The sequence below is a fragment of the Typopeltis vanoorti genome, chromosome 3 (genome assembly GCF_054136105.1).
Source record: "Typopeltis vanoorti isolate ZY-2024b chromosome 3, IOZ_Tvanoo_1.0, whole genome shotgun sequence".
NCBI classification, from domain to species: Eukaryota; Metazoa; Arthropoda; class Arachnida; order Uropygi; family Thelyphonidae; genus Typopeltis; species Typopeltis vanoorti.
Genome location: NC_143551.1, coordinates 65238241 through 65263108, shown reverse-complemented (window position 1 = coordinate 65263108; position 24868 = coordinate 65238241). Strand labels below are relative to the sequence as shown.

Here is a 24868-nt window from a genome sequence, read left to right as displayed (position 1 = left end):
GAGGCATGTGGTGAGGTTGTTTGTAAGGATAAAACAATCAGAACTCCCTGGTGGACACAGGAGGTTAAAGAGGCAGTGAAGGAAAAGAAGAAAGCATACCAAAAGTTCCTGTCAAATAAGTCAGCTTGTGCTCTTAGAGAATATAGAGACAAATGAAAGAATGCTAAACACTGTGTAAAACTAGCTAAACAAAAGTCATGGGAGGACTTTGGCAAGAATATAGAAAATAAATATCAAGAAGGTGGCAAAATATTTTGGAGGTTGTTGAAGAAGCTTAAGAATGGAGGAAAGAATGCTATAAAACGAGTTAGAGATGATAAAGGTGACATGAAAATGGGAGAAAAAGATATCCTTGAAGTATGGAGTAATTACTTTGAAAAACTGCTAAATGAAACAAGCAGTGATGACAGCACAGTGGTAAAAAACACTGACCAGGCATGCAGTCAGGAATACATATCTATACTTGAAGTAGAAAAAGCCATCAAAGGCTTGAAATGTGGTAAGGCAGCAGGAGTAGATGATATTCGACCAGAAATGCTGAAGTATGGTGGTATAAGAGTCTTACAGTGGCTGCACTGCATAGTTCAGAAATCCTGGACAGAGGGACGAATCCGATGATTGGAGTAGAGCTCTCATAGTACCCATATATAAAAAGGGAAATAAAACTGCATGTGAGAATTACAGAGGTATTTCCCTACTGAGTGTTCCTGGCAAGATCTATGCAAGTATACTTGAGAAACGGTTGAGAAGAATTGTGGAAGAAAAGCTTGGTGAAGAACAAGCTGGATTCAGGCCAAATAGAGGCTGTCAGGATCAGATCTTCACTTTACGACAAATAGTCAAGAAAGCATGGGAATATAACAAAGATCTGTATTTAAGTTTTGTCGATCTGGAAAAGGCATATGACAAGGTGCCAAGAGAGAAGCTATTCAATACGCTGCAGTTATATGGTGTCAATGGGACATTATATCAAGCAATACTTAGTCTTTATTTGAGTTGTAAGTCAGCAGTTAGAATTGAAGGAAGTACAGGAAGTTGGTTTAATGTTAAATCTGGTGTGAGACAAGGATGTACATTATCCCCTCTGTTATTCATTATCTATATCGATCACATTATGAAGGAAAGTGGTATTAAACATGATATCAAAATTGGAGATGTTAATGTCAGCTCTTTGCTTTATGCGGATGATGTTATACTTCTAAATAAATCCGCTACAAGTCTGCAAGATTCTCTGACTAAATTGAATAGCTGTTGTAATAGACATGGTATGAAGGTCAGCAATAAAAAGACAAAGACAATGAAAATAGGCAGAATCACTGAAAATGTCAACTGTGTTGTGAATGGAGAACCTGTGGAACAAGTAAAACATTTCAGCTATTTAGGCAGGATTTTTACTGAAGATGGTAAATTAAATATAGAAATAGACAACAGAATCAGCAAATCTGGTATGGTGGGAAGTCAATTGAATAAATTCATATGGAATAAGAGAGAAATTAGTCGGAACACTAAATTAGCTGTATACAAGACAGTGTTCAAACCAGTTTTAACTTATGGATCTGAGAGCTGGGTCAGAAGTAAAACACTTGACCAAAGACTAGAAACTTCAGATATGAGAGTCCTGAGAAAGATTATAGGCGTGAACAGATGGCATCAATGGCAGTATCATATTAAAAACGAGGATATTAGGAAAGAACTTGACATTGTCAGCATCCAATAATGCGTTAGCAGAGCTAATCTCAGGTGGTATGGGCAAGGAAAGATTAGCAAAACAAGTGTTCTCTGCCAGGTTTGCAGGAAAACGACCGAGAGGAAGACCAAGATATAGGTGGATTGATACGGTACAAAGTGCTTTAGACGATAGAAATATAAGATCTGATAATGTTGGAGTCTTGACAAGTAACAGACTGATTTGGAGGAAAATTGTAGATAGGAAATTAATAATGATGTAATTTTTTTCATGTAGTACTATCATATCCTGTACACCCCTTGAGGGTACATGGCAGGAATTTGATGATGATGATGATGATATTTTGTCATTAAATTTATAGAGCATGATAAGCTTAGTATTGAGAAGGGTTGACAGTTTTCTTTATGTGTCATAATATTGCATGACTCAGTGTATATACAAATGATGAAATGTTACAATTAATAGGCTTAGAATAGAGCTAAGAGGGAATCCCCTTAATATTGTATGATCTTGTGTAGTTTGTCTTTTAGTTTGAAATAAACATGCTTGTTTTGTTAAAGAATTGTACCACCTCATCTTTATGCAATGCACTGTCTCCAAAAAAAAATTACGGACCTGTGAATGAAAGTATTAAAGATTAGCCGACTGTAATTAACGACTGTTGATTAAGCTTTTAGATAATCTCAGAGTAAACTCTACTGGAAGTCTTACATATATTTAATACCATAAGGAGAATCCCGATGGTGCAGTCGTTAACTCTAAAAAAAATTTTTCAGAGTTCTCCCGGTAGCAGAAATAGCTAATCTGTAGAGACAAGAAAAGAAAAATAAACTAAAAGTGAGGGGAAGATTACACCTCGACACACTATCAGGTTGACAGCCATCTTGTACAGGGATCAAGAAGCCACGCTAAGGATGGGTGTTGGATTGACTGATTGGCTTCAGGTTGGAAAAGGAGTTATGCAAGGATGTTTACTTTCTCCTCACTTGTTTAGTAGAGTGGTGCCTCATACTTCGAATGCTTCTAACGTTCCAGAGTTCAAACGCTTGAGAACGCAAGAAATTTGATTCACAGTTCGAACTATAGTCCAGGAACTCAGAGTCATATAGCATTAGACAGTTTTGGCATGCCATTAGGCATGTTTCTCTCCCACTAAATTCCCTCACTCACTTCCCTGTGCCTGCACAGTGTGTGTCTCTCTCTCAGTCCGTTCCGCTGTGCATTGTCTCTTACTTTACACAGCCTAGTCATTGCATGATACATTTGTGTAGAGAATTTTTAACTGTTTTTGGCATTTTGTTTCCCATGGCATCCAAGAATGTAAAAAGAACAAAACCTAAAAGAAGAGTTGTAGTATCGACAATTGAGATGAAAAAAGAAATTATCATGAAACACAAAAGTGGTACGCATTTGACGGATCTGGCGATGATGTTTAAAATTTCAAACTCAACGATAAGCAGCAAATGTGGCTAAAGATGTGACAACATTGACCTCCAGGAGATCACATGTTATTGAAGAGATGGAAGAACTCCTTTTAGTGTGGATAAATGAGAAGCAATTACGTGGTGACGTTATTATAGAGAATTATTTGTGAGAAAGCCAAACATCTGCATAGTGAACTTAAGAAACAGACATCTGAGACCAGTACTGAAAATGGGGAGTTTAAAGGAAGTAGAGGCTGGTTCAATAAATTCAAAAAATGAACTGGGATCCATAGTGTTGTCATGCACAGAGAGGCTGCAAGTGCTGATGTAGAAGCTGACAAATTTGTAAAATCCTTTAAGGAGTACGTGGATAGTGAGGGATTTGTATTTCAATAGGTTTTTTTAATTGCGATGAAACAGGTTGTTTTTGGGGGGAAAAAAATGCCCAAAAGGACCTATATCACAAAAGAAAAAAGACGACACCTGAATATAAACCTATGAAAGATAGAATTATTTTGTTGCTTTGTGGTGATGCTAGTGGAGACTAAGATAAAGCTTTTGCTCATTTACCATTCTGAAAATCCACGCGTGTTTAAAAAAAACAATGTCATAAAGAGCAAATTTGGTGTTATGTGGAGGGCCAACACGAAAGCGTGGGTTACCAGAGAGTTTTTCACTGAGTGGATTTATTAAGAAATTGTTCCCACTGTAAAAGCTTATCTTACTGAAAAAAAATCTACAATTAAAAGCTCTTCTAGTGATGGACAATGCTCCTGCTCATCCCAGAAATTTAGAGGAGGATTTAGTTGGTGAATTCAGTTTCATCAAGATAAAGTTTTTTTGTGCAAAATACCACTTCTATCATACAAGCCATGGACCAGCAAGTGATTTCAAACTTCAAAAATCTGTTTATTAAGGCGATGTTTCAAAAGTGCTTTGAAATAACCAATGCCACAGAACTGACGCTTAAACAATTCTGGAAAGAGCATTACAACATTCTTCATTGCTTAAGGATTGTCGATAAGGCATGGAAAGAAGTTTCATTTAAAACAATGATTTCTGCTTGGAAAAAACTCTGGCCAGATTGTATTTCAGTCAGTGAAGTAGTAAGCTGTGAAGAAGAGTCTGTTGTAAATGAAATTGTGTCTTGGGTAAAGCTATGGGATTAGAGGTGAGTGATGAGGATGTAGAGGAGTTAATAGATGATCATAAAACCAAACTCAGCACAGAAGAACTTCAACATCTTCACGATCAACAACAAAAAGAAGTGGAAAAAGAAATTTTTATGGAAGAGAAGGATGCATTTCCAATGCCAACCTTCAAGAATTGTTCTCTGTTTGGGCTATTTTGGAAAAATGGCACCCTAATAAGACAGTAGTGACAGGAATATCAACTTATTCGATGACAACGCGATGGGTTATTTTAAAAATATCAAAGAAAATCATCAGCGCCAAACAACACTAGACAGATTCTTCTCTGCAGAAAAAAGATAACGTGAATCAGCATTCTCAACTCCAGCTAAGAAGCAGAAAGAAGACACTTAACAGCGGGAGCATTATTTTCGTCTTTGTGTGTTGTAATAATTAAAATTAATAAAAGATTATTTTGTTTAATTTTTTTCTAACTTATTAAAATTAAAAAACCTAAAATAGATAAAATAAAAAAAAAAATTATTGAATAATGAAGGGGATATAAATCCTTTGATGTTTATCTGCCAGTAAGCGAAACTCTAAGAACTAGGACTGAGATCTATGAGTTTCATACTGAAAAACTATCGGCAAATCCAAGTGTAAGTAACCACTTGGTAGTACAACACCAAGGCAACTCGTATCAAAGGTGCAGCAAGCTCCCTCACTATCCTTGATAATTTCTCATAATGTAAAAACACATAATGTTATAATATACAGGCACACCTTTATGGCATTCGTATAGTGAGGGTATGCAAGTTCTTTTCACTTAAACCTTGTTATCTTCCAGGTCTACCTACTCACTGATGGGACCTCAAAAAAGGTTGAAACTGGTCTGGGTAGTGACCTTTCCTCATAATGTAATTACAGTATTACATCCCCTAGGGGCTGTGTTTTTACATTATGAGAAAATATCAAGGATAGTGAGGGAGCTTGCTCCACCTCTGATATGAGTTGCCTTGGTGTTGTACTACCAAGTGGTTACTTACACTTGGATTTGCCGATAGTTTTTCAGTATGAAACTCATAGATCTTGGTCCTAGTTCTTAGAGTTGCGCTTACTGGCAGATAAACATCAAAGGATTTGTATCCCCTTCATTATTATTAAGGTGGTCAGAAAAATAGCCTTTTGGCTTTCATTCTATGTTATAAAATTTATTGAAATTTTTTGGATATGGGAATGGATTATTTCACTTTCCATTATTTCTTATGTAAAATCTTGATTAGGACTTTGAACGATTCATAGTTCAAATGGGTTTCTGGAATGAATTAAATACGAATTACGAGGCACCATTGTATATGTATGGAGGGCATCCTGCATGAAGCATTGGATAAGCTCAAGACAGGAATTAGGATAGGAGATAGATTGATCAGTAATCAGAAGTATGCTGATGACATGGAAGATCTAGGACAAATTCTTGACAAAGTTAACAAGATCAGTAATAACAGAGGACATCAATTCAATCCTAACAAGACAAAGATTATGGTTCTCAAAGGAAATACAAAACAGGGAAGCTCTTGAGAAACAAGTGTACCTTAATGGAGAAAGAATTGAGGAAGTCAGCAAGTATGAGTACCTGGGATCCATTATTAATGTGAAGAATTGCTATTCAGAAGATGGTCAGGAATGGCTAAAATAACAGTCAGAGACTTGTCTAAAATCTGGAAGGATGGATCTATCTCATGGAAACAAAGTTGAGGATTTTGGATGCAGTTGCTGTTGAAAAAACAACTTATGGATGCGAGACTTGGAACCTAAAAAAGTCACATAAGAAAAGGATATCTGCTTTTGAGATGTGATGCTACAGAAGGCTGTTGAGGATCTCATATACTGAAAGGCATACAAATTAATGGGTGTTAGAAAAGATCAGTAGAACTTTAAGGCTCCTTAAGGATACTGACAAAAGAAAGTTGAAATACTTTGGACACATTGAAAGGATGGAAGCAGGATGTCTCAAAACAGTAATAAGGTAAAGTTCCTGGAAAGAGAGGAAGGGATAGATTGTCAATGAAATGGATGGATGGATGGATGGATGGTGTGTGTGTGTGTGTGTGGAGCTACTAATCTTCAAAGAGTTGAAGTCTTCAGAAAAGTAAACAACAGGACTACATGGGGAGGCCTGCTGAGGCACATCACCGAGCATCGGAGTGATCATACGGTATCTGTGGATGCCCAGTGAACATATAGATAGATTTGCAAAAATACTCCACATCCTTTTTGCTGCCTTTCAAGCCTTTTGAGAATCATTCATGAAAGGCTTCATTTCTTCATTTGAGAAAGTTTTTTTCACATATTAAGTATATTGGTAACTTCTCATTATTTATAGACAGAATAACTATATTTTAAATATTCACTTGAATATTGATGACACTTTCTTTTTTCACTCATTTTAATGGGCTACAGTGCTACACAATATCAACGAAGTGAAATGCGCCAAACGATACCACAGGCCAGATGTAAACCGCAAACCAGGGTTGTCATATAGGCATTAGGAAAAGTAGCAGATAAAGCTTATAAAAGTAGTGGATTCTGTTAAAAATAGCCTAAATTAATTACTTTTAATGTAGAAAATTCAGATAAAAAAGTAGCCCAATTACTTAACTTTCAATGTAAAAATTATTTTTACATTGAAATGGCAATACTGCGCAAATAAATTTGAGCAGTATTGCCAGACATACAATATAAATAGGGATGCTAGATTAAATACAGAATTTTGTATTTAAACGTGAGGGAAGACCTTCAACGTCCATCACAGAGACGATGATCAACACAGCAGCGATTATCATTAAGGAGGATCGCAGAATTACAGTACACCAGCTGCATGTTGTCCTGAATATTTCTGTGGGAAGTATTCACTCAATCATGGCTGAACGTTTGGGACTGAAACGTGTTTGCGCCCGATTCCCAAATTCTTGACACCGGAGCAAATGCAGCATCGAGTGGATGTGTGCACAGAATGGAAAGAATGACTGGAACAAGAAGGCGACAACTTCTTAAAATGCATTATTACAACAGATGAAGCTTGGTTGTATCACTATGACCCTACAATGAAACAACAAAGCAGTGAATGGAAGCATCTGCCTTCGCTTACCCGCAAGAAAGCAAAAACTTTAAAATTGGCTGGTAAAGTTATGACCATAATGTTTTTTTGACTACGAAGGCACTGTTTACCAATACGCTGTAGAACCCGGGAATACTGTAAGTGGCTCGTACTATGCAGATGTTTTATGGACAATGGTACAGCACGTCAAAAGGAAGCATCTATTGCTGAAAAATGGCTTCTTATTGCACCATGATAATGCAAGGCCACATATTGCTGGTTGTGTAGTGGACGTTTTGCAGAAGAACAACATAGATATCCTACCATGCCCTCCATACAGTCCTGATCTCACACCGTGCAATTTCTGGCTGTTTCCTCAGCTCGAGAAACCACTAAGAGGCGCCATTTTGAAAGCAACAAAGCATGTGTAAAAGCTGCGGAGGCGGTTTTGAAAGAACTCTCAAAAAAGGACTTTCACATGTGTTTAAGAGGTGGACGCAACGTTGGGACAAATGCATCATGTCTCACGGTATTACTTCGAAAAAGACCATGTAAATGATGACGATTAAAGGTAATCTGTTTTCTGTATAAATATAGTCTTATAGCTTATTGAACAGCCTTCGTATATTGGCGGGATAATGCTTGGGGTAACTGACGAGGCTAGAAATCTTGGCGTTATGGTGGAAAAAAGTTGAAGCTCAATGGTCACATTGCGCAAGTTGCAAATACAACTTGGAGGATAACTGCAATGTTGGAACAAACACTGACATGTAAGGATATGAAAGTCATTTTGCCTCTTTATGGCCTTGATAATATGACCACACTTGGATTACTTGGAACAGATTTAGTCTCACGAGTTCCAAAGGGTAAAGAAGTTGAAAAGTTGCAAAGAAGAGTTACAAAGATGATATCAGAATTATGGAATGTAGATTACAAAGAGAGAGAGAGTGAGAGTATATGGACTGCAGAGATACACTGGTAGACAGGAGAAAGAGTAATAATCCAGTCTAATTGTATCAGCTACACTAGGAGGTAGGAATTTTAAACTCAGCTTGGTTTACAAGCATTAGTGAGACTTGGTTAACTGAGGATGATATAGTCATAGAAACAGAATGCAAAGGATATAGTATCTTCAGAGAAGAAAGAAGAAATAGGATGAGGGGGGAAGCAATTTTGCTCATGACAGCAAAGGAAGCCAAAAAAAAAAAAAAAAAAGAGTAAAAGTACATCAGGAAAATAGAGGCTTTGGGCAGTTCATATAAGGCTAGAAGGTGTGTGATAGAGGCCAATAGGATGAAATATATAGTTGCTGCTATAATCCAGAACATAGATGAAATATACTGGAAAATTAGCACAATGAGTGCAGGTCAAGTAATTATCGGGGATTTCAACTATGGGGACATAGATTGGGAGGAGGAAGAATGATCACAAGCAGGGAAAGAAATGGAATTTATATAGCTGTTTGAGAGATAATTACCTGAGACAGCATGTAAAAGAGGGAACATGAGGTTCAAGAGTGCTGGAACTGATCATAGAATCAGAGAACTTAACAGTAACCAATCTAGTTATGCTACCTCCACTTCAAGAGTGTGATCATGTAGTCTTGACCTGGGAAACTGCTAAACATGAAGAATTCTTTGTTAAGAACGAGTATATGTGGTATTACAAAGTAAATGATTATGACAAGCTGAAGAGTCAGTTTTCAGCAGTGCCATGGCATGGTCTAATATAAATATATTAAACAAAATATGTAAAAATATCAGCATTTTAAAAAAACTCGATCTAAAACCATTCTACAGCAACACATGGAGATTAAATCAGAAAGAAATACAGAGCATTGAAAATGAAATGCTTAATAAAAATAACATTCATTGATCAGAACATAAAACAAATGAGCAATTCAAACATGAATTAAACCACAAAGAAAATATTATGGTATCTCCATGGAGTCTGAATCATCTTGGAAGACCCATAATTCTTATACACAATACCTATCATAACTCTCATTAAATACATTCACTGTCAGGGCATTGGACAATTATGGCCATCCATTCCACTCATTCATCACTCTCTAACACAAAAAAAAATTTAGTCCACACATCCTTACTAACCACACTTCTACTGATGACCCCTAGTTCTTTGACTATCATCGTATATTGAAAAATTTCCTTTGTATCAATTTTTATAAAACCCCTTTAATATCTTATGTCCCCTCCCCTTTTCCACCTGTCGACTATGATTGGTCAGTAGTGTGCTGCCTCTGTCTTGGAGCCACCTTTATGTAATGGAACTATCTTACCCTGTTTCCACTCCCCTGGAACCCTCCCAGAGCAGAGATTTAGATTGAACAAGTTCATCAGAGGCAAAGCCAGTTCTCTTGCAAATTCACATAGTGCATGGGCTGACATGCCACCCAGTCCTACTGCTGTATTTATATTGATATTTTTTAATGCCATGTTTATGTAATGCAGATATCTTACCCTATTCTTATACAACAATTAAGACAGTTCATACACCTCCAGAATGTCTCCTCTCAGAGGCAGTCCTTGAAGAAAATGTCTCACGTATCAAGCTTCAGAGGGATGACAGAAATGGCCACACAGTAAATTTTTCTTATTCAAAGAGGATTCAACCCATCATCTGACAAATGAGAAAAAAGAAAGTTTGGCAAAAAGGTGTGAAGCAAGTTTTCATTATGGGGAGAATTCAACTATAGCAATATAAACTGGGAAGAGGAAGCAATATACAGTAATAAGGGAACTAAAGTTCTTGGGCTTGGTCACAGCATTATAGGATCTGGTTGTGACTGAGATGTTATACTTTCCCTCAGTTGGTGAATGTGATCATGAAGTCCTGATTGACTTGGAGGATAAGTGTAATCATAAGGTGGGCAAACTATAATAGACTTAGAAACCAGGTGGAGCAGTACAATGGATGAAAGAATTTGAAGAATGAGAAGTAGTGCATGGGAGATAGTTAAGATACTTGTTAACTGCAATGGTAGATTGCAGTGCTGCTCTCAGGATTTAATCTGAGTGGGGGGGGGAGGAGTTAAGTAGATGATTTGAGAATACACACTATGTATCGCATACGATCTATGACTGAGCATCTCCAATGATCACTAATTCATAAGTAGTATAGAAACAGAAGACATGACAACATAAATTTTAAAAAATGAATTCTAATTAGGAAAAGATTTTTGGAAAATTTTCTAGTGTTTTTTTACTTTTTCTTTGGGGGACAAGGCCCCTTGTCTTCCCCATAGGTGTATCACTGGTAGATTATATACCCTGAGTAAAGAAGATAAAGCAATTTGGAGTAAAACTGATTACTCGGGAAATCAAACAGGAAATGCAGATGAAAAAGAAAAAAAAAAACACTTAATTATATAAGTCAAGTGGTGGATATTAAATCCAACATTATTTCAAAGGCAAATGTAGAAATTATGACAGTTTTGCAAGCTAATTAGTTGACCAAACCTGTCATAATTTCTATAATCAACTTTGAAATAATGTTGGATCTAATATCCACTTGACTTATATTTTATATCACTGAACTGAAGTCTTTTGGCTCTTTATTTTAGTAATTACTGTTAATGAGGAATATAAGGCTCAGGCTTGGAAGGTAATTAGTACAGTTATAAGAGAAAAATTAGAATATGGGAAGTGACTAGTGCTACAATCCAAGAAGAACCCCCAGGGAATTTTTTCACTATGTGACCAATAGGTAAAAAAAATGATTATGGACATATTAACATGCTAGATGGAGATTGTAATCAGGTGACAAAGGGAGATGACCTAACAGAGCTACTTAACGATCACTTTATGGGTGTTCCATCTGGTAATGCAGGCTTTATTCCTAGACAGATAATGAGGGTGAAAAGCTGGAAATGAATGAGACGTTATATTCTAAATATTAAGCATTCTGGATGTCAATAAGGCAGGGGAGAAGAGACTAGACTAGAAGTGGAAAAAGGATAAAATAGTGCCATTACATAAGAGTAGAATAGAAGTATCAAATTATAGACCTGTTTGTATTTCTTCTATAAAGATTTTGAAAAAATTGCCAAGAACTAATATGCAGAATTAGGCAAACAAGAACAATATTATTTATGCAGGCCTCTTGTTTTAGCTATTGTACTTAGCTATCTATATATATAAGGATAAAGTATATACTGTCATTTGTTTGGATTTTGCAAAGGCATTTGACAAGGGGTCCATGACAGCTGCACATAGGTTTGGATATCAAGTCAGATTGGTAACTGACTTGATAGGGAGGGGAAGTAGTATCAGGGAGTAAGAAGCAGTTCCACAGGCCCTGGTACTGGGACCATTACTGTTCGGTCTTTATGGCAATTATGTTTGTCACCGGACTAGGGAGATATTCAGTTTTTGCAGCTGATGTGAAGTTTTGCAGGGTTATTAGTAATAGTTATGATATTTTGGCTCTTCAAGAGGACTTGAATAAGCTGGAAAGGTGAGCAGATGAATGAGGATATTGGATTCAAAATTTGGAATACACAGATGGGATGCTTCATACTCACTTTGAGTTATACTGGAAGGAGTGGAGATCTTGGTGATTGTAGATAAAAATTTAAAGTTGAGAGGACATACTGCAAAGGCTATGAGAAGTCAACCCAGAGAATTGCTGCATATTGATGATGACATTGACCAGCAGAAATAAAATGGTGGCAATTCCACTGTATAAAGCTTTATCAGATCACATTTTGATTATTGTACTCAGATCTGGTCTGTGAGGTTTGAAGAGAGATAGAGTAACCTTGAAGAGGATGCAGGGGTGAAAATGAAAACAGTATTAGGACTGCATGATGTTGATTATGAGGATAGACTGAAGGCATGCAAACTGTAGAGTTTTGTGGATAGAAGATGAAGAGAAGATATGAATGAGGCAGTTTTAAACTGTTAAAGGATCTTTTTTGCATGGAGTGCTGTGGAAGTGTGGAATGCATTGACTGAGGTGGTGAGAGTACAAACAGTTGAAATAGGTACAATGCACTGTGTCGCATAAGGCTCCTAGGATGAGTCTTGCAACTCCATGGAAGTCAGGAATAATAAAAATCAAAACTAGAGTTAGTCTATTCAAAAAACAATCGAGTTCCATTCAGATAATCCCATTGTAAGTCGGAAAGATCATAAGTCAGATATTACTACATGAACCATAGAATATGTAAACAATTAACAAGCTTGAATGCTAAAATCTGTAGGCCTGTTTTTTTTTAAACTAATTTTACTCTTTATTAATAAATACAATGTACAAATTATAATATAAAATTACTGTATACATTACTGCACTATAATAAATCATGAAATATGAGCATATAGTGCTTCTGTGAGCTTACCAATAAAATAATCAAGAATACATGGAGTAGAAGTAATTCTTCAATCTGCTGTTTTTATTAATTTGAAGATTCATTGGAGGAAGCAAGAGAGGCTAGATCATCAACAACAAATTCTTCAGATTCAAGAACCGTAACAGAACGTTCTGAGAATGGTTCATCAGATGTATAACTCGCAGAAGGTCTACAAAGTATGTTCAACTTCAGGAGGTCAAGTGACAGCAGGAGCAGGCGTCTTTAAAATTCGTATATTACGTTCAGTCCAGTATGCACAGTTTGCTTGTTTTCTTTTCTGAATAAATTTCTTTGTAGCAATCAATTGCAACTTGCATTATCTTGTCCACTTTACCAAATCTTGTCATGTTGGGGTCCATTTCCTCAAACAATCAAACTGCCTTATTAACAGACAAATGCCTCTGTACAAATGAAAAAGAAGCCAAGCAACAAGGCTTGGCTTCTTGTTCTGCTTTTGTCTCTCTCCTTCTTCTTTTAGTACTATAAGTCTTCATCTTAGAGCTCTTCTTTCAACCAACTGTTTTACATCTTCATTGTCAATCTCCCACTTTAGCTAGCAACCTATCTTGTCACCAATTTCTTATAAGGCTTGTCTTTGAACATATGAACATATTTTCAAGAGGTGAAGTATGAACATATTTTCAGCAGCTTCTTCCAAACACCATTCATACATAGTTACAACCACTCCTACTTACAATAGCCATGACTTACATGGCTATCATAAATCGTATACATTGTAAGTTGAGGATTGATAGTATTATGTGTTGGAATTTTTTGGATTCAACCTGTCAAAATACAATTCAAACCTTTTCTAACTGAAAAGTTAATTTCAGTTAGAAAAAAGTGTGAATTTGTTGAACCATTTTAATCTTGCTGTATTAAATAAAGCAAAGATAGCAAAATTGTAATCTTTAATAAGACTTATTTTATCATTTTGTGATACTTGTCCTGTCCAAAATATGCAACTAGATGGGTGAACAGTCGAGTGAACTGATCAATGACCTGCAGTTTATGAGTGACATGCGGTTGGATGGTCAGGTGAAGAGTCATAACTTTAACCACAATTTTCAACTTGTGGTTAAAACTGGTTTCAACATGCAGAGAAATGGAATGGTGGTACTGAAATAAATACACAAAATCCATGGATCCTGTTGGTTAGGCAATTTCATCTGCGTATCTAAATTGCAGCTATGCATAAGGCTTGAGCTAAAAGAATTCACAAAAATATATAATTTTTTTGTGAATTCTGTTGGAAATGAACTAGGAAAATTAATCTCATCACAAACAATGAACTCTAGTTTTTTTACAACCAAGTAAAAAGAGCCATGAAAGTATAAAAATCTATGAAGTGTTAGTTTATGTAATAATATAAACTGTCACTAAATTACCACAAGTGATATAGTCGAACTTTGCTGTAACAAGCACAGAAATAATGAGATCATGGCTGTAATGAGCAAAATCCATAATGATTTTAATTTATGTACATTTTCATACAACTGCTCACTTTTATAATGAGCATACTACACAGATATACTCTACAAATTTTGGTAACAATGCAAATATTCTTAATTGCTCAGGTAGTTCTTGGAATACCTAATTCTTGGAATAGACAAAAATGAAAGGAGTGACTTAACTGTTATGACCACCTGCATCAGATTATGTACCAGTTTATCCAAATACTGCTACAACTGTAAAATCAGTTGAAAACAAACCCTTCAAATCAGAAATATGTTTACTAAAAGAAAGTATATTTCGGTTCACAAAAAAAAGCCTAAATTATTCATGAGTTAGAACATGGTGAGAAAAAATGTTGAGTGTGAAAAAAAGTTTTCTTTGTCCTCTTTAACAGTATCATCATTGTGAAAGAATAAAGATGTTTACATATTGGCACCGGAAAATAATATAACCAAAACAAAAAAAATATATTTTTTTAAAATGCAAGTTTGCAAACGATGAAGCACTGCTTCAATGGTTCACTACACAAGTGTTGGATTATCAACAGACAGTCTGATCTTGAAGGCTCAAGAAGAAAAATTTGCTAAAACAATTTAGATATGATTTTGCATGTAAAAACAGTTGGCTGGATAACTGAAATCTTGTTTATTATTAATTAGTATTGTTTTTAGCTATAGGGAATAAAATGTATTTAGTATTATTTTAAAATTATAGGCAAATAAATTTTAAGTGTATTGTAGTTTATACAAGCATATTCATACAAATAATATCTAGATATATAATTATATTTTTTTTTTCTCTCTAATACTTTTTTTTTTTTAATCTATTTTTTTATTGAGTTAACAAGAATTAAAAAAATAGGAGGTAGATTTAACTCACTGATATAGTGAGTAATGATTATAATGAGGAACTTTTGTTAGTCCCCTTGTGTTCGTTATAAATAAGTTCAACTATAATGTTTATTATGAGTGGCCATATTGTTATACAGTTGAACTTATTTAATGAGTGAGCAAGTTCAGTATAGCACAGTTTTTAAAGGACCTCTGTTACAACAAAACTACTATGATTAAGAAAGATAGGGTTCATAAAATTCTAAAAATATTTTTCAAGGAAAACTTCTGTGATGAGTTTTTATTCCACATGGCAAAAATCTTCAATAATCTGTTTTAGAAAATAAAAGTATGGAAAATTATTTAAACACATGTAGAAATTATTTACCTTTATTCGAGCCCCAGATATAATCACTGGATGCTTAAACTGCTGACTGAAAAACCAAAATGAAAAAACATAAGTAATTATGTATTCTCATAAGGACCATATTTTATAGATATTCTTTAAATAATTAAAGAATTTTCCATTTGAATACTGTTAGGGACTAATGTTATTATTCTTATTATTATATGGATTTCCACGGAATTAGAAGACTCATCGATAAAGACCTACACTAACTTTTATAAACACATGATACCTATCATATTTTTCCTTAACCTCATTCACTGTCAGGCCAGTCAAAACTAATTCTGGCAATTCACTTCACTCATTCACCACTGTTCAAGGGGAAAAAAATCTAATTCGTACACCCTTACTAACCACACACACTTATATAATTTACAGGGATGAACCCTAGTTCTCTATTAGCCACATAATGAAAACTTTCTTTTGAGTCACTCTTATAAATTACTTTTAATAACTTATAAATTTCAATCACATCCCCTTTTTCCTGCCTAACTGCTAATCTTTACATCTTATACACCTTCAACCTATCCTCGTAGAGAGCATTCCATAGACCTGTCACTTGTCTCTTTTAACATATGAATTTTACGATAAATTATAATAAGTAAGAATTTGGTAGTTTTAATGACTTTGTTAACATCATTCAAAAAAATGATGAAATTTTTTTGCATTTCAAACATGTTTCAATCTATGTTATAGTATTTTAATGCTTCAGTTGAGTAATGTGATGGAAACTGTTAGTGCCATATGTCAAAAACAATGTTTTTCACAAAAGAATACCTTGGTATTTTTAAATTTATGAGCTAGTCAGTTACTGTATTAATTATGCAACAATACAATATCTTTGCCACAGGTACTGGCAGCTATCTAATTCAAATTTCAAGTGAGTCAATTATTAAGGCAAAACTCCCAATCCTTCACAAAGTCATGCTGGATCCCACAGAGTATCATATTCTACCCACTCACTAAAAATTACAGTTGTAATAATTTATTACTATAAACATTTCAGAGATGCCAATTATTCTATAACTTGCTATAGGCACATTTGTCTTGAATCCTTCTTTTCACAATGGAATTATCTTGTTCTTGTCCTTTTTCAAAAGGGTATCATTGCGTAAGTAAGTAAGTCTGTTACAATAGGTTTTCTTAGGTTTAAAACAACTTATTTATTTTTTGCTATGCATGTAGTATATGTATGTACCCTGTTGTTTAAGAATGTGGCAGGTGCAAGATGGGAATGTGTCTGTGTGCAAGCAGTGGGAGGCACTGGGAGACATGAGTATCTTTATCTTGGGATTTAGTGGTGGTGAAGATAGTGCTTCGGAAAATGGTGATTTTCAGTTCATGGATGCCAGTAGTATGTTGCAGGATAGAGAGAATGTTAAAGATCTACATATAAGGCAAATATATGTCTGTAAATTATATTATTTGGCCAGTTTGAAAGATGAAAAACTCAAGGCTCCACAAGGAAACACCTGATATGTAACTGGCTACATTAACCTGAAATGAAGTACTTAAACATTCCTCTTATGTTGCAATGGATATCAAACTTAGGTCTTTCTGACTAAAGAGTGTCATTAACTAAACTCAAGAAAATCGACCCTAGAGCCCATATTATTTCAGACAGTAACATATCCTGTTAGGGTTAGGTATCAAGAGATAGTAGCACTTGTTTCCTAGTCTTTTCATTGGTGGCTGCCTATAATTAGTGACAGACATGAGTAAGCTATATCTGATTAGTTACCGGTGGAGACTGAACTGCCCACACAGTCTCCAAAAGCTAGATAGGGTTTAAAGGCCATGCCTATTCCCTATAAGGGAATAAAAGGCATTAGCTTAGTGTCATAACTACAAACTGCACTAATAAGGTACTTACACAAGCTGAAATCTGACCAGAAAATAGCAGGTTAAAATTTCAAATACTGTATACTGTTGTCATCAGAATTCATCTGACTGGGATGATTACCATTGTGATGTACACAAACAAAGAAACACTATAGTACTCACCAGCACATATGTTCTGTAAAATGTATCTAAGAACATACAAGGAAAAGTAAATTTCCCTATAATTTCCCTACTGTAAAAATAAAAAATAAATAAAAAAATTAGCAATAACAGTCATTTAAAATTAGCATTACATATATCTGCAAGACTTACATAATCAATGGAAATCCTTTGATTTCTCCACCTCCTTCCTGTAGGCTCCTAAATGAACGAATATGAACCGAATTATTTATGAATTAGAATACAAGCCTATATGAGGAAATTAATTAAAATGCATAATTTACATTAAAAATGATTTCATACAAGGTCAGTAAGTTACAAAACAAAAGCAGACCAAATGACTTGAAGCAAATGGTTTTCAGTATGCATCACTAGGTAGCAGCACAGTCTAGCATGATAGTACATGCAGTAGATGTGCATACACATTCTGCAAATATTTTCAGTCATCTAAAATAGTGACCATGCTCGATTAGTGTACAACTGTTTGAACAGTGTGCTTTGTTCAGTGTTTCTAGTGGACAAAAGACATTCATAGAGATGCAGCCTGTTTATGGCAAGAAGTGTGTCACATGCATCTGTAACTGGGTCCAGAAATTTTTGCAGAGATGCTCGACACTTCATTATGAAGACCAATCTAGCTGCCCTGTTGAGACTGCAACAGAAACCACCGTGAGATGGCTGGAACAGATAACAGGAAGATAGCAATAATGTAGTGAGTGCAAAAAGTTGTTCTAATGGTCTAGCCTACAGCATAATGAATGATCATTTAAATTTTTGGGAAGTGTGTGCATAGTGGGTACCCAGAGAACTGAGCCCTCAGCACAAAATGAATCTAATAGGTCTGGCCTTGCAATGTCTTTCCATTATGCAGATGAAACAGAAGACATGTTAGACAGGACTGTTACACAGGATGAATTACTATTACCAACATAAATCAAAGAATTCTTTGATGCAATGGGAACATCCCACTTCACCAGAAAGCAGGAAGTTCAAGGTTACGCCATCAGAATGAAAGATTATGCCTATGATCTTTTGGGATTCCCAGGGAGTACTGCTGGTCCATTTTCAGAAGTATGGTGAAAATGTGAACACCACAGTGAAATTTTACCGAATCTCTGGGATGCAATTTGCTGAAAATGTCAAGGGCCACTGACAAGACCTAATACAGGTACAGAAACCTTGGAGAGAATTCATGAACTTCAATAGGAACTCTTTCAACATCCACCTTATAGCCTCAACCTTTCCCCCAAGTGATTTTCACCTGTTTGGCCTACTAAAGCAGCACCTTAGTGGCACACAATTTGCTGATTATCAAATAAGTTGAAAATGAGGTACTGATTTGGCTGAGACGACCAATAAAAGAATTCTTTGCAGCTGGTTTTAAAGGGCTGATAAAGTGATAGCACAAAGGTATCAATGTTAAAAGGATTTTATGTTTTTTTTTATCTGTTTTATTTTGTATAACCATTTGTAACTTACTGACTTTCACTCATACATAAAGTTTATGACTGTTTCAGTATGGAATGAGCAAAACATAGGTGTATGCATACACAACAGAAATTCCTTGATGTAATATAAATGATTCAGTAGGGTAACAACAGTTAACACTAAAATCCAGTTAAGTATAACAAATTAAAAACAACTCATAATGAGCAGAATCATGAAGTACTATTTCCCATGAAGGAGATACATAAAGTCCATCAGAACTGTTAAGACTGGGGCAATGTAATAATGCCTAACAACTCACTTGTAGTTTTTCCATAAGGAATCTGTTCTTGCAAAGGACCAGTTTTATTCCAAAAAAAGAATAACACTTGTCCTGCATTTTATTCCTATCTCCTCTAGGATACAAATTTTTCTACATGAAAAAAAAAAAGAAAAGAAAAAAAAAGATCATTTAGATGAAGGGACTTGATATTCTAAAGAAGGGTTTGAAAGTGCACTATGCTGGTTATTATTATTATTATTATTATTATTCAGGCCTCCACGGAGTCAAAAGACTCATCGTGGGAGGTCCTTTCTAAGAAACACAAGTCTATCAAGACTCATCGAGGGAGGTCCCTCCTAGGAAACACAAAGTCTATCATACTACTCCTTAAACGCACTGACCGTTCTCAATCTCACCACTCCATCAGGCAATGCATTCCATGGTTCAATCACCCTCCATGCAAAGAAACCACTCCTCACCCTCTTTCTCACAGTTTCCTTTCGTAACTTACAGGGATGGCCCCTTGTCATGACTCCTCCCTGCTGTTCAACCAAGCGAAGGAACTCCCCAGTGTCAACCCTGTAACCACCTCTCAACAGTTTAAAAGTTTCTATCATATCGCCTCTCCTTCTATCCACCAAACTCTGCAGTCCATACTCTCTCAGCCTCATAACTAACATTGTACAGTCCTGAAATCATCTTTGTTATCTACCTTTGTATCCTTTCCACAGTTAATTTATCCCCTTCAAATCCCGGGAACCAGATCTGAGAACAATAGTCTAAGTGTGGTCTGATCAGTCTTATACAATGAAATGATAACCATTTTATCTCTGCAGGTCAGTGTCCTCATTATTGCAGCAATCCTCTGTGTTACCTTCACTACCTTTGCAATATGTCCTCTAAATTTCAGTTCTCTATCAATCATCAACCCCAGATCTCTTGTCTCCCCTATTTCCTCCAGTTTAACTCCTTCCATAGAGTATGCAGCGTCCCATCGATGTGTCCCAAACCTCAAGACCTTACATTTTGTTGCATTAAACTGACACCCCCATTCATTTGCCCATCTGTCTAGCTTATTCCAATCCTCTTGCAGGGCTACCACATCTGCACTATTACTAATAACCCTTCCCAGCTTTGCATTATCCGCAAACAACTGAATATCCCCTTGTGATCCACGGACAATGTCCGTGATATAAAGGTTAAACAATATAGGTCCCAGCACTGAGCCCTGTGGAACACCACTTGTAACCTTTTGCCTCTTTGATACTGCTTCACCATACACAACTCTCTGATATTGTTGTGTCCCTATTTACGATTATTAAACTTTCCTTTTCTCCTCTCAAGTGAATCTCTATATTTTCTTTAATCAAAACTTAACTATGCACGAAATATTACAAAATTCAAATATTTAAGCTTTTTCTTCCCTTAGTGTCCCTAATATTTATATTATACTGCGCCTTTCAGGACATTTAGTTTAAGATATATAATTCGAAAACAAGGAGCAAAATACAAAAATCTGTCTAAGCATGAAACTATTAAGCAGTCATGACCCTTTATCTCGTAACTTAACACCTAAATTTCCCGCGTGATTAGGTTCATACGTTTTGCAAGTGGTGCATTAGGCAGCAATTTCAGACAACTGTATTATTAGTGAACAAAAGTTTATTTAAAATCTCAGACATGGTACAATTCAATTTCTATTATATAAAACACAATTCAATACTAAGAATAAAATTTACAAAATTACACAAGCAAAATACAAGTATTAGGGCAAAATCCTATATGGGAATTTGCAATCATGCCATCATAACAGACTTTATACATATAAATATACACATATAATCCTGGAACAAATTAACACTTTACTTAACCTTATACTAGTCAGAATGCTCTATATTGCTATAATACCATGGACATTAATGTTTATTTTCAGTTTACCTTATTTAACTTACAAAACAAAATAGGTTAAACTATCTTTTCGCTATACCCATACATACATCTGACCTTTAAGACACTCTCGTATGAGATACCATGCGCATACATAAATCTCTAGCACATGAATGCTTATCAAATAATATATACTAGTTTACTCTCATTCTACTCTGATTTGTACTAAAGTCCTAGTATATCTTCGACTGTCCAGTAATTAACAATGATTGCAACTATATGCGATTTCAATTGATACAAGATTTTACAGTACCTTTCTAGGACGAACCCTGGTTTTCACTATCTATACTTTTCATGCTTGAATTAAGGACACACACACAGGATCTTCTATTCTATCACTATGGGACTCATCACGTGGGCACGGACTTCTGTATGAATTTTCTTTCCCTCGATACGAGTACTGAATGATGAGATACATAGACAATTCCTTCCTGCTTGTAACTATACAGCATTCCTCGTCTCTTGCAATAGGAATACGGGATCGAATTCCTGCACACTTTGTTTCCTTGTTGCATCGGACGGAGATAACTCCTACACCGTCACTCAGGAAAACCCATGTTACCTATTCAAAAATTTCATGAAGAAACTCTGAGGAAAAAAAAAGCCTTGTGTGTGTGTGGGGGGGGTCCTAACCCTTTTCTGCATGGCCCCTTCTTCAATTTCTTTTCTCCTCCCCCCCACTAGAGTCAATCTCATTCACCATTTAAAGTCGTGGTGTTTTTTCTGCCCAAAACATGCTACGGTCTCTTGCACGCAACTCTGACGGGACAACGTCTCACTTCGGGAATTGACCTTGAGCGATCATCATTTGTTTTAAGCTAGCCTCTATACTAAATTAATCCCCTTTTTAGAATTTACTTCAATATTTTAATCTCCTCTTTTCGAGTGTTAAACTAGCCTCTCACATACAAATTCTTATCTCTAATCTTCTTTGTCTTACTTAACCTATTTTTTCCATATTCTTTTTTTTTTTTTTGTAATAAGAATCCCTTTTTTATTATTTAGGCAAACAAACAATTTCTGCTATAATTAATTTTCTTGGATGCAAGCATATTTTTTGCCTTTAAATATCTTGTATTAGCTACTTACATAGGATTTTATATTTTTATTTTCTTGTTACACCATGATAACTGAAATTTTTACATTCTTGATTATCAGGGTGTAACAATACCTATCGGACAGCCAATCCTGAATCCAGTTGACTAATCTGACATCCAGACCCATATGCTGCAACTTGAATATCAGCTTATCATGTGGTACCCTGTCAAATGCCTTTGCTAAGTCTAGGAAAATGGCACTATATGCCCTTCCCTCATCTAATGCTCTTGTAACTTTATCATAAAGGCTAGCATATTGCTAAAACAAGAGCACCCCCTTCACAAATTCATGTTGACTCTCACAGATAGCATTACCCTCATCTTCCCAATGCTGTATATGGTCCCTCACTACTTTCTCCAAGATCTTACTAACTACTGATGACACACAAACTGGCCTATAATTAGACACTTCTAGTCTGTTATCACCCTTATGCAATGGCACTATCTTACCTTCCTTCCATTCCATGGGCACCTTTCCCTCAGCCAGACTTTCATTGAAAGACAGGTCAAAGGCACTGTCAGTTCCTTAGCACATTCTCTCAAAACTTGTGGTGAAATACCATCCAGTCCCACTGCTTTACTAACATCAAGAGTACTCAGTATGTGGAACACACTTGCCTCCTGCACCTCTAAACTGCCCTATCCCTCTAGTATTAAAATTTATTCCTCCAGGATGAAATACTCCAATAAAGTGTTCATTGAACAATTCCACTATGTCGTCTATATCAGTCACTCTATTCCCATTTTTATCCCACAATGTCATTCTTCCACAGTCATTTCTCCTCCTACTGGCCACATAGCTAAAAATTTCCCTAGGATTTTCCTTGGATCTAAGAGCCAATCTTTTCTCATATTCCAGTTTTGCCTTCCTTACCATACTAGTCACTCTCCTGGCCTGTCTCTTATATTCTTCATGCATCGTCTCTTCACCTGTCTCCTTATATCTCTTCCATAGCCTCTTAGAAAAACCAATACAAGATGGTATAAAAAGCAGAACTGATAAAGGACACCGTCACAAGATAAATGCAAGTTGTTTAAATGTTATAGAAACAAGAAACAGTCAGAGACTTCAAAGTATAATAATCCCAATACCAAAGAAAGCTAATGCTGTAGACTGCCTAATTATTGCATAATCTCTTCTTCCATTCTCCAAAAATTCTTCTCAAACATTGAGAAAATCAGAGAAAATTTATGACAAGAAATGAAAGAGGTGAAAATCAGTAGTTCTGAAAACAATTAAATTTAGTTATTAGTAATACCTTCAGTCAATTTTGTAAAAGAAGATATACATGGAAAATTCTAAATTCCAGTTCTAGATTTTTGCCACATAAGGCAAAAATAAGTCAAATCTTATAAAACTTATCAAGGAGCAATTAACAATAATCATCATCTATGTTGTGGTTAAGTGTAATTTCAGACTCCAGCAGGAAAAGCAAGGAACTAAAAACTCAGAACTAACTCAGAAGGAACTAAAAAGAAAGAAGTAAAAGAAAGTTTATGATATAAATAAACTAAAAAATATAACCATAAAAAATGAATATAAAACTCATAATTATGATTTTGGAGGAGAATAAATGAAACTGAATTAGCAACCAGAAGCAAAACCATTGGAAAATACACCAAGCAGCCAAGAAATGCTTGGGCAAAGCAAAGATGAGTATCTAGAAAACCTTAACCAACAACAAATTATTGCCAGGGAGTCCAAGGACTCGTTGAGGGAGGGCACCTACTCTACAACTCAATCAAACCGCAACTACACTAACGCCATCTACTGCTCACCGCCACCACCATTAGCATTTCCACAGATAATCACAAACATCCATACCCATGGCAGGATTCGAACCCGCAGCCTTTTGGCTGGAGAGCAGATGTGATCTCATTGACAGATGAGTGAAATAAAAGAAAAACAAGCAGGATGGTAAAAAAGCAATATGTAAGGGTGGAAAAAATTACTTTAGTACCAAAAACTAAAAGGTAAAAGGGGATGCACAAAAGATGCCAGGAGATTGAAAATCAAATGAAAGAAGGAAACAGACATTGCATATAGATTAATAAAGGAAATGTAAATATTGAGAAAATCAGAGGTACAGTGGTAAGATTTTGATAGATTCAAAAGAGATAAAAAAAAATATATGGAAACAGTATCTGGATGAACTACACAATGGAGAGGAGTTACATATGAAGGTAACAGTATAAAAAAAAAAAAAGGAAAAAAGATGATTTAGATGAAGGGACTTGATATTCTAAAGAAGGGTTTGAAAGTGCACTATGCTGGTACAATGAAAAACCAATACAGGATGGTATAAAAGCAGAACTGATAAAGGACACCGTCACAAGATAAATGCGAGTTGTTTAGATGTTATAGAAACAAGAAAGTTTCAGTCAGAGACTTCAAAGTATAATAACCCCAATACCAAAGAAAGCTAATGCTATAGATTGCATATACATTATTGCACAATCTCTTCTTCCATTCTCAAATAGAAAACAGAAGAGAACCTACAGTGAAGACCAGCTTAGATTTAGGAGAAAAAATTTGGCACAAGAAAAGCAATCCATGCTCGAATACAAATCAAAGAAAGGCAATGCAACTAAGTGAAACGTGGACAAAAGACTAGAGTTCTAACTAGTAGGGTGCTGTTTGTAGGCACCTGTTGGCAGGCTAGGATGTAAACTGGGATCTCAAAATATTAGCATTTCTCATATTTTGGGAAGTTT

The 24868-nt window shown here is 35.6% G+C and overlaps 1 protein-coding gene across 1 annotated transcript in view; it reads right to left on the bottom strand.

The window, feature by feature from the left end:
• Nucleotides 1-24868, bottom strand: part of LOC150108220 (death-associated protein 1 homolog) — a 50386-nt gene that overhangs the window by 11952 nt on the left and 13566 nt on the right. Inside the window, exons 3-4 of the mRNA XM_090415668.1 lie at nucleotides 17555-17602; nucleotides 15383-15428 (exon numbers count right to left, since the gene is read on the bottom strand). Coding sequence (XP_090271794.1) covers nucleotides 15383-15428; nucleotides 17555-17602 — 94 coding nt within the window. The remainder of the gene's footprint in view (nucleotides 1-15382; nucleotides 15429-17554; nucleotides 17603-24868) is intronic.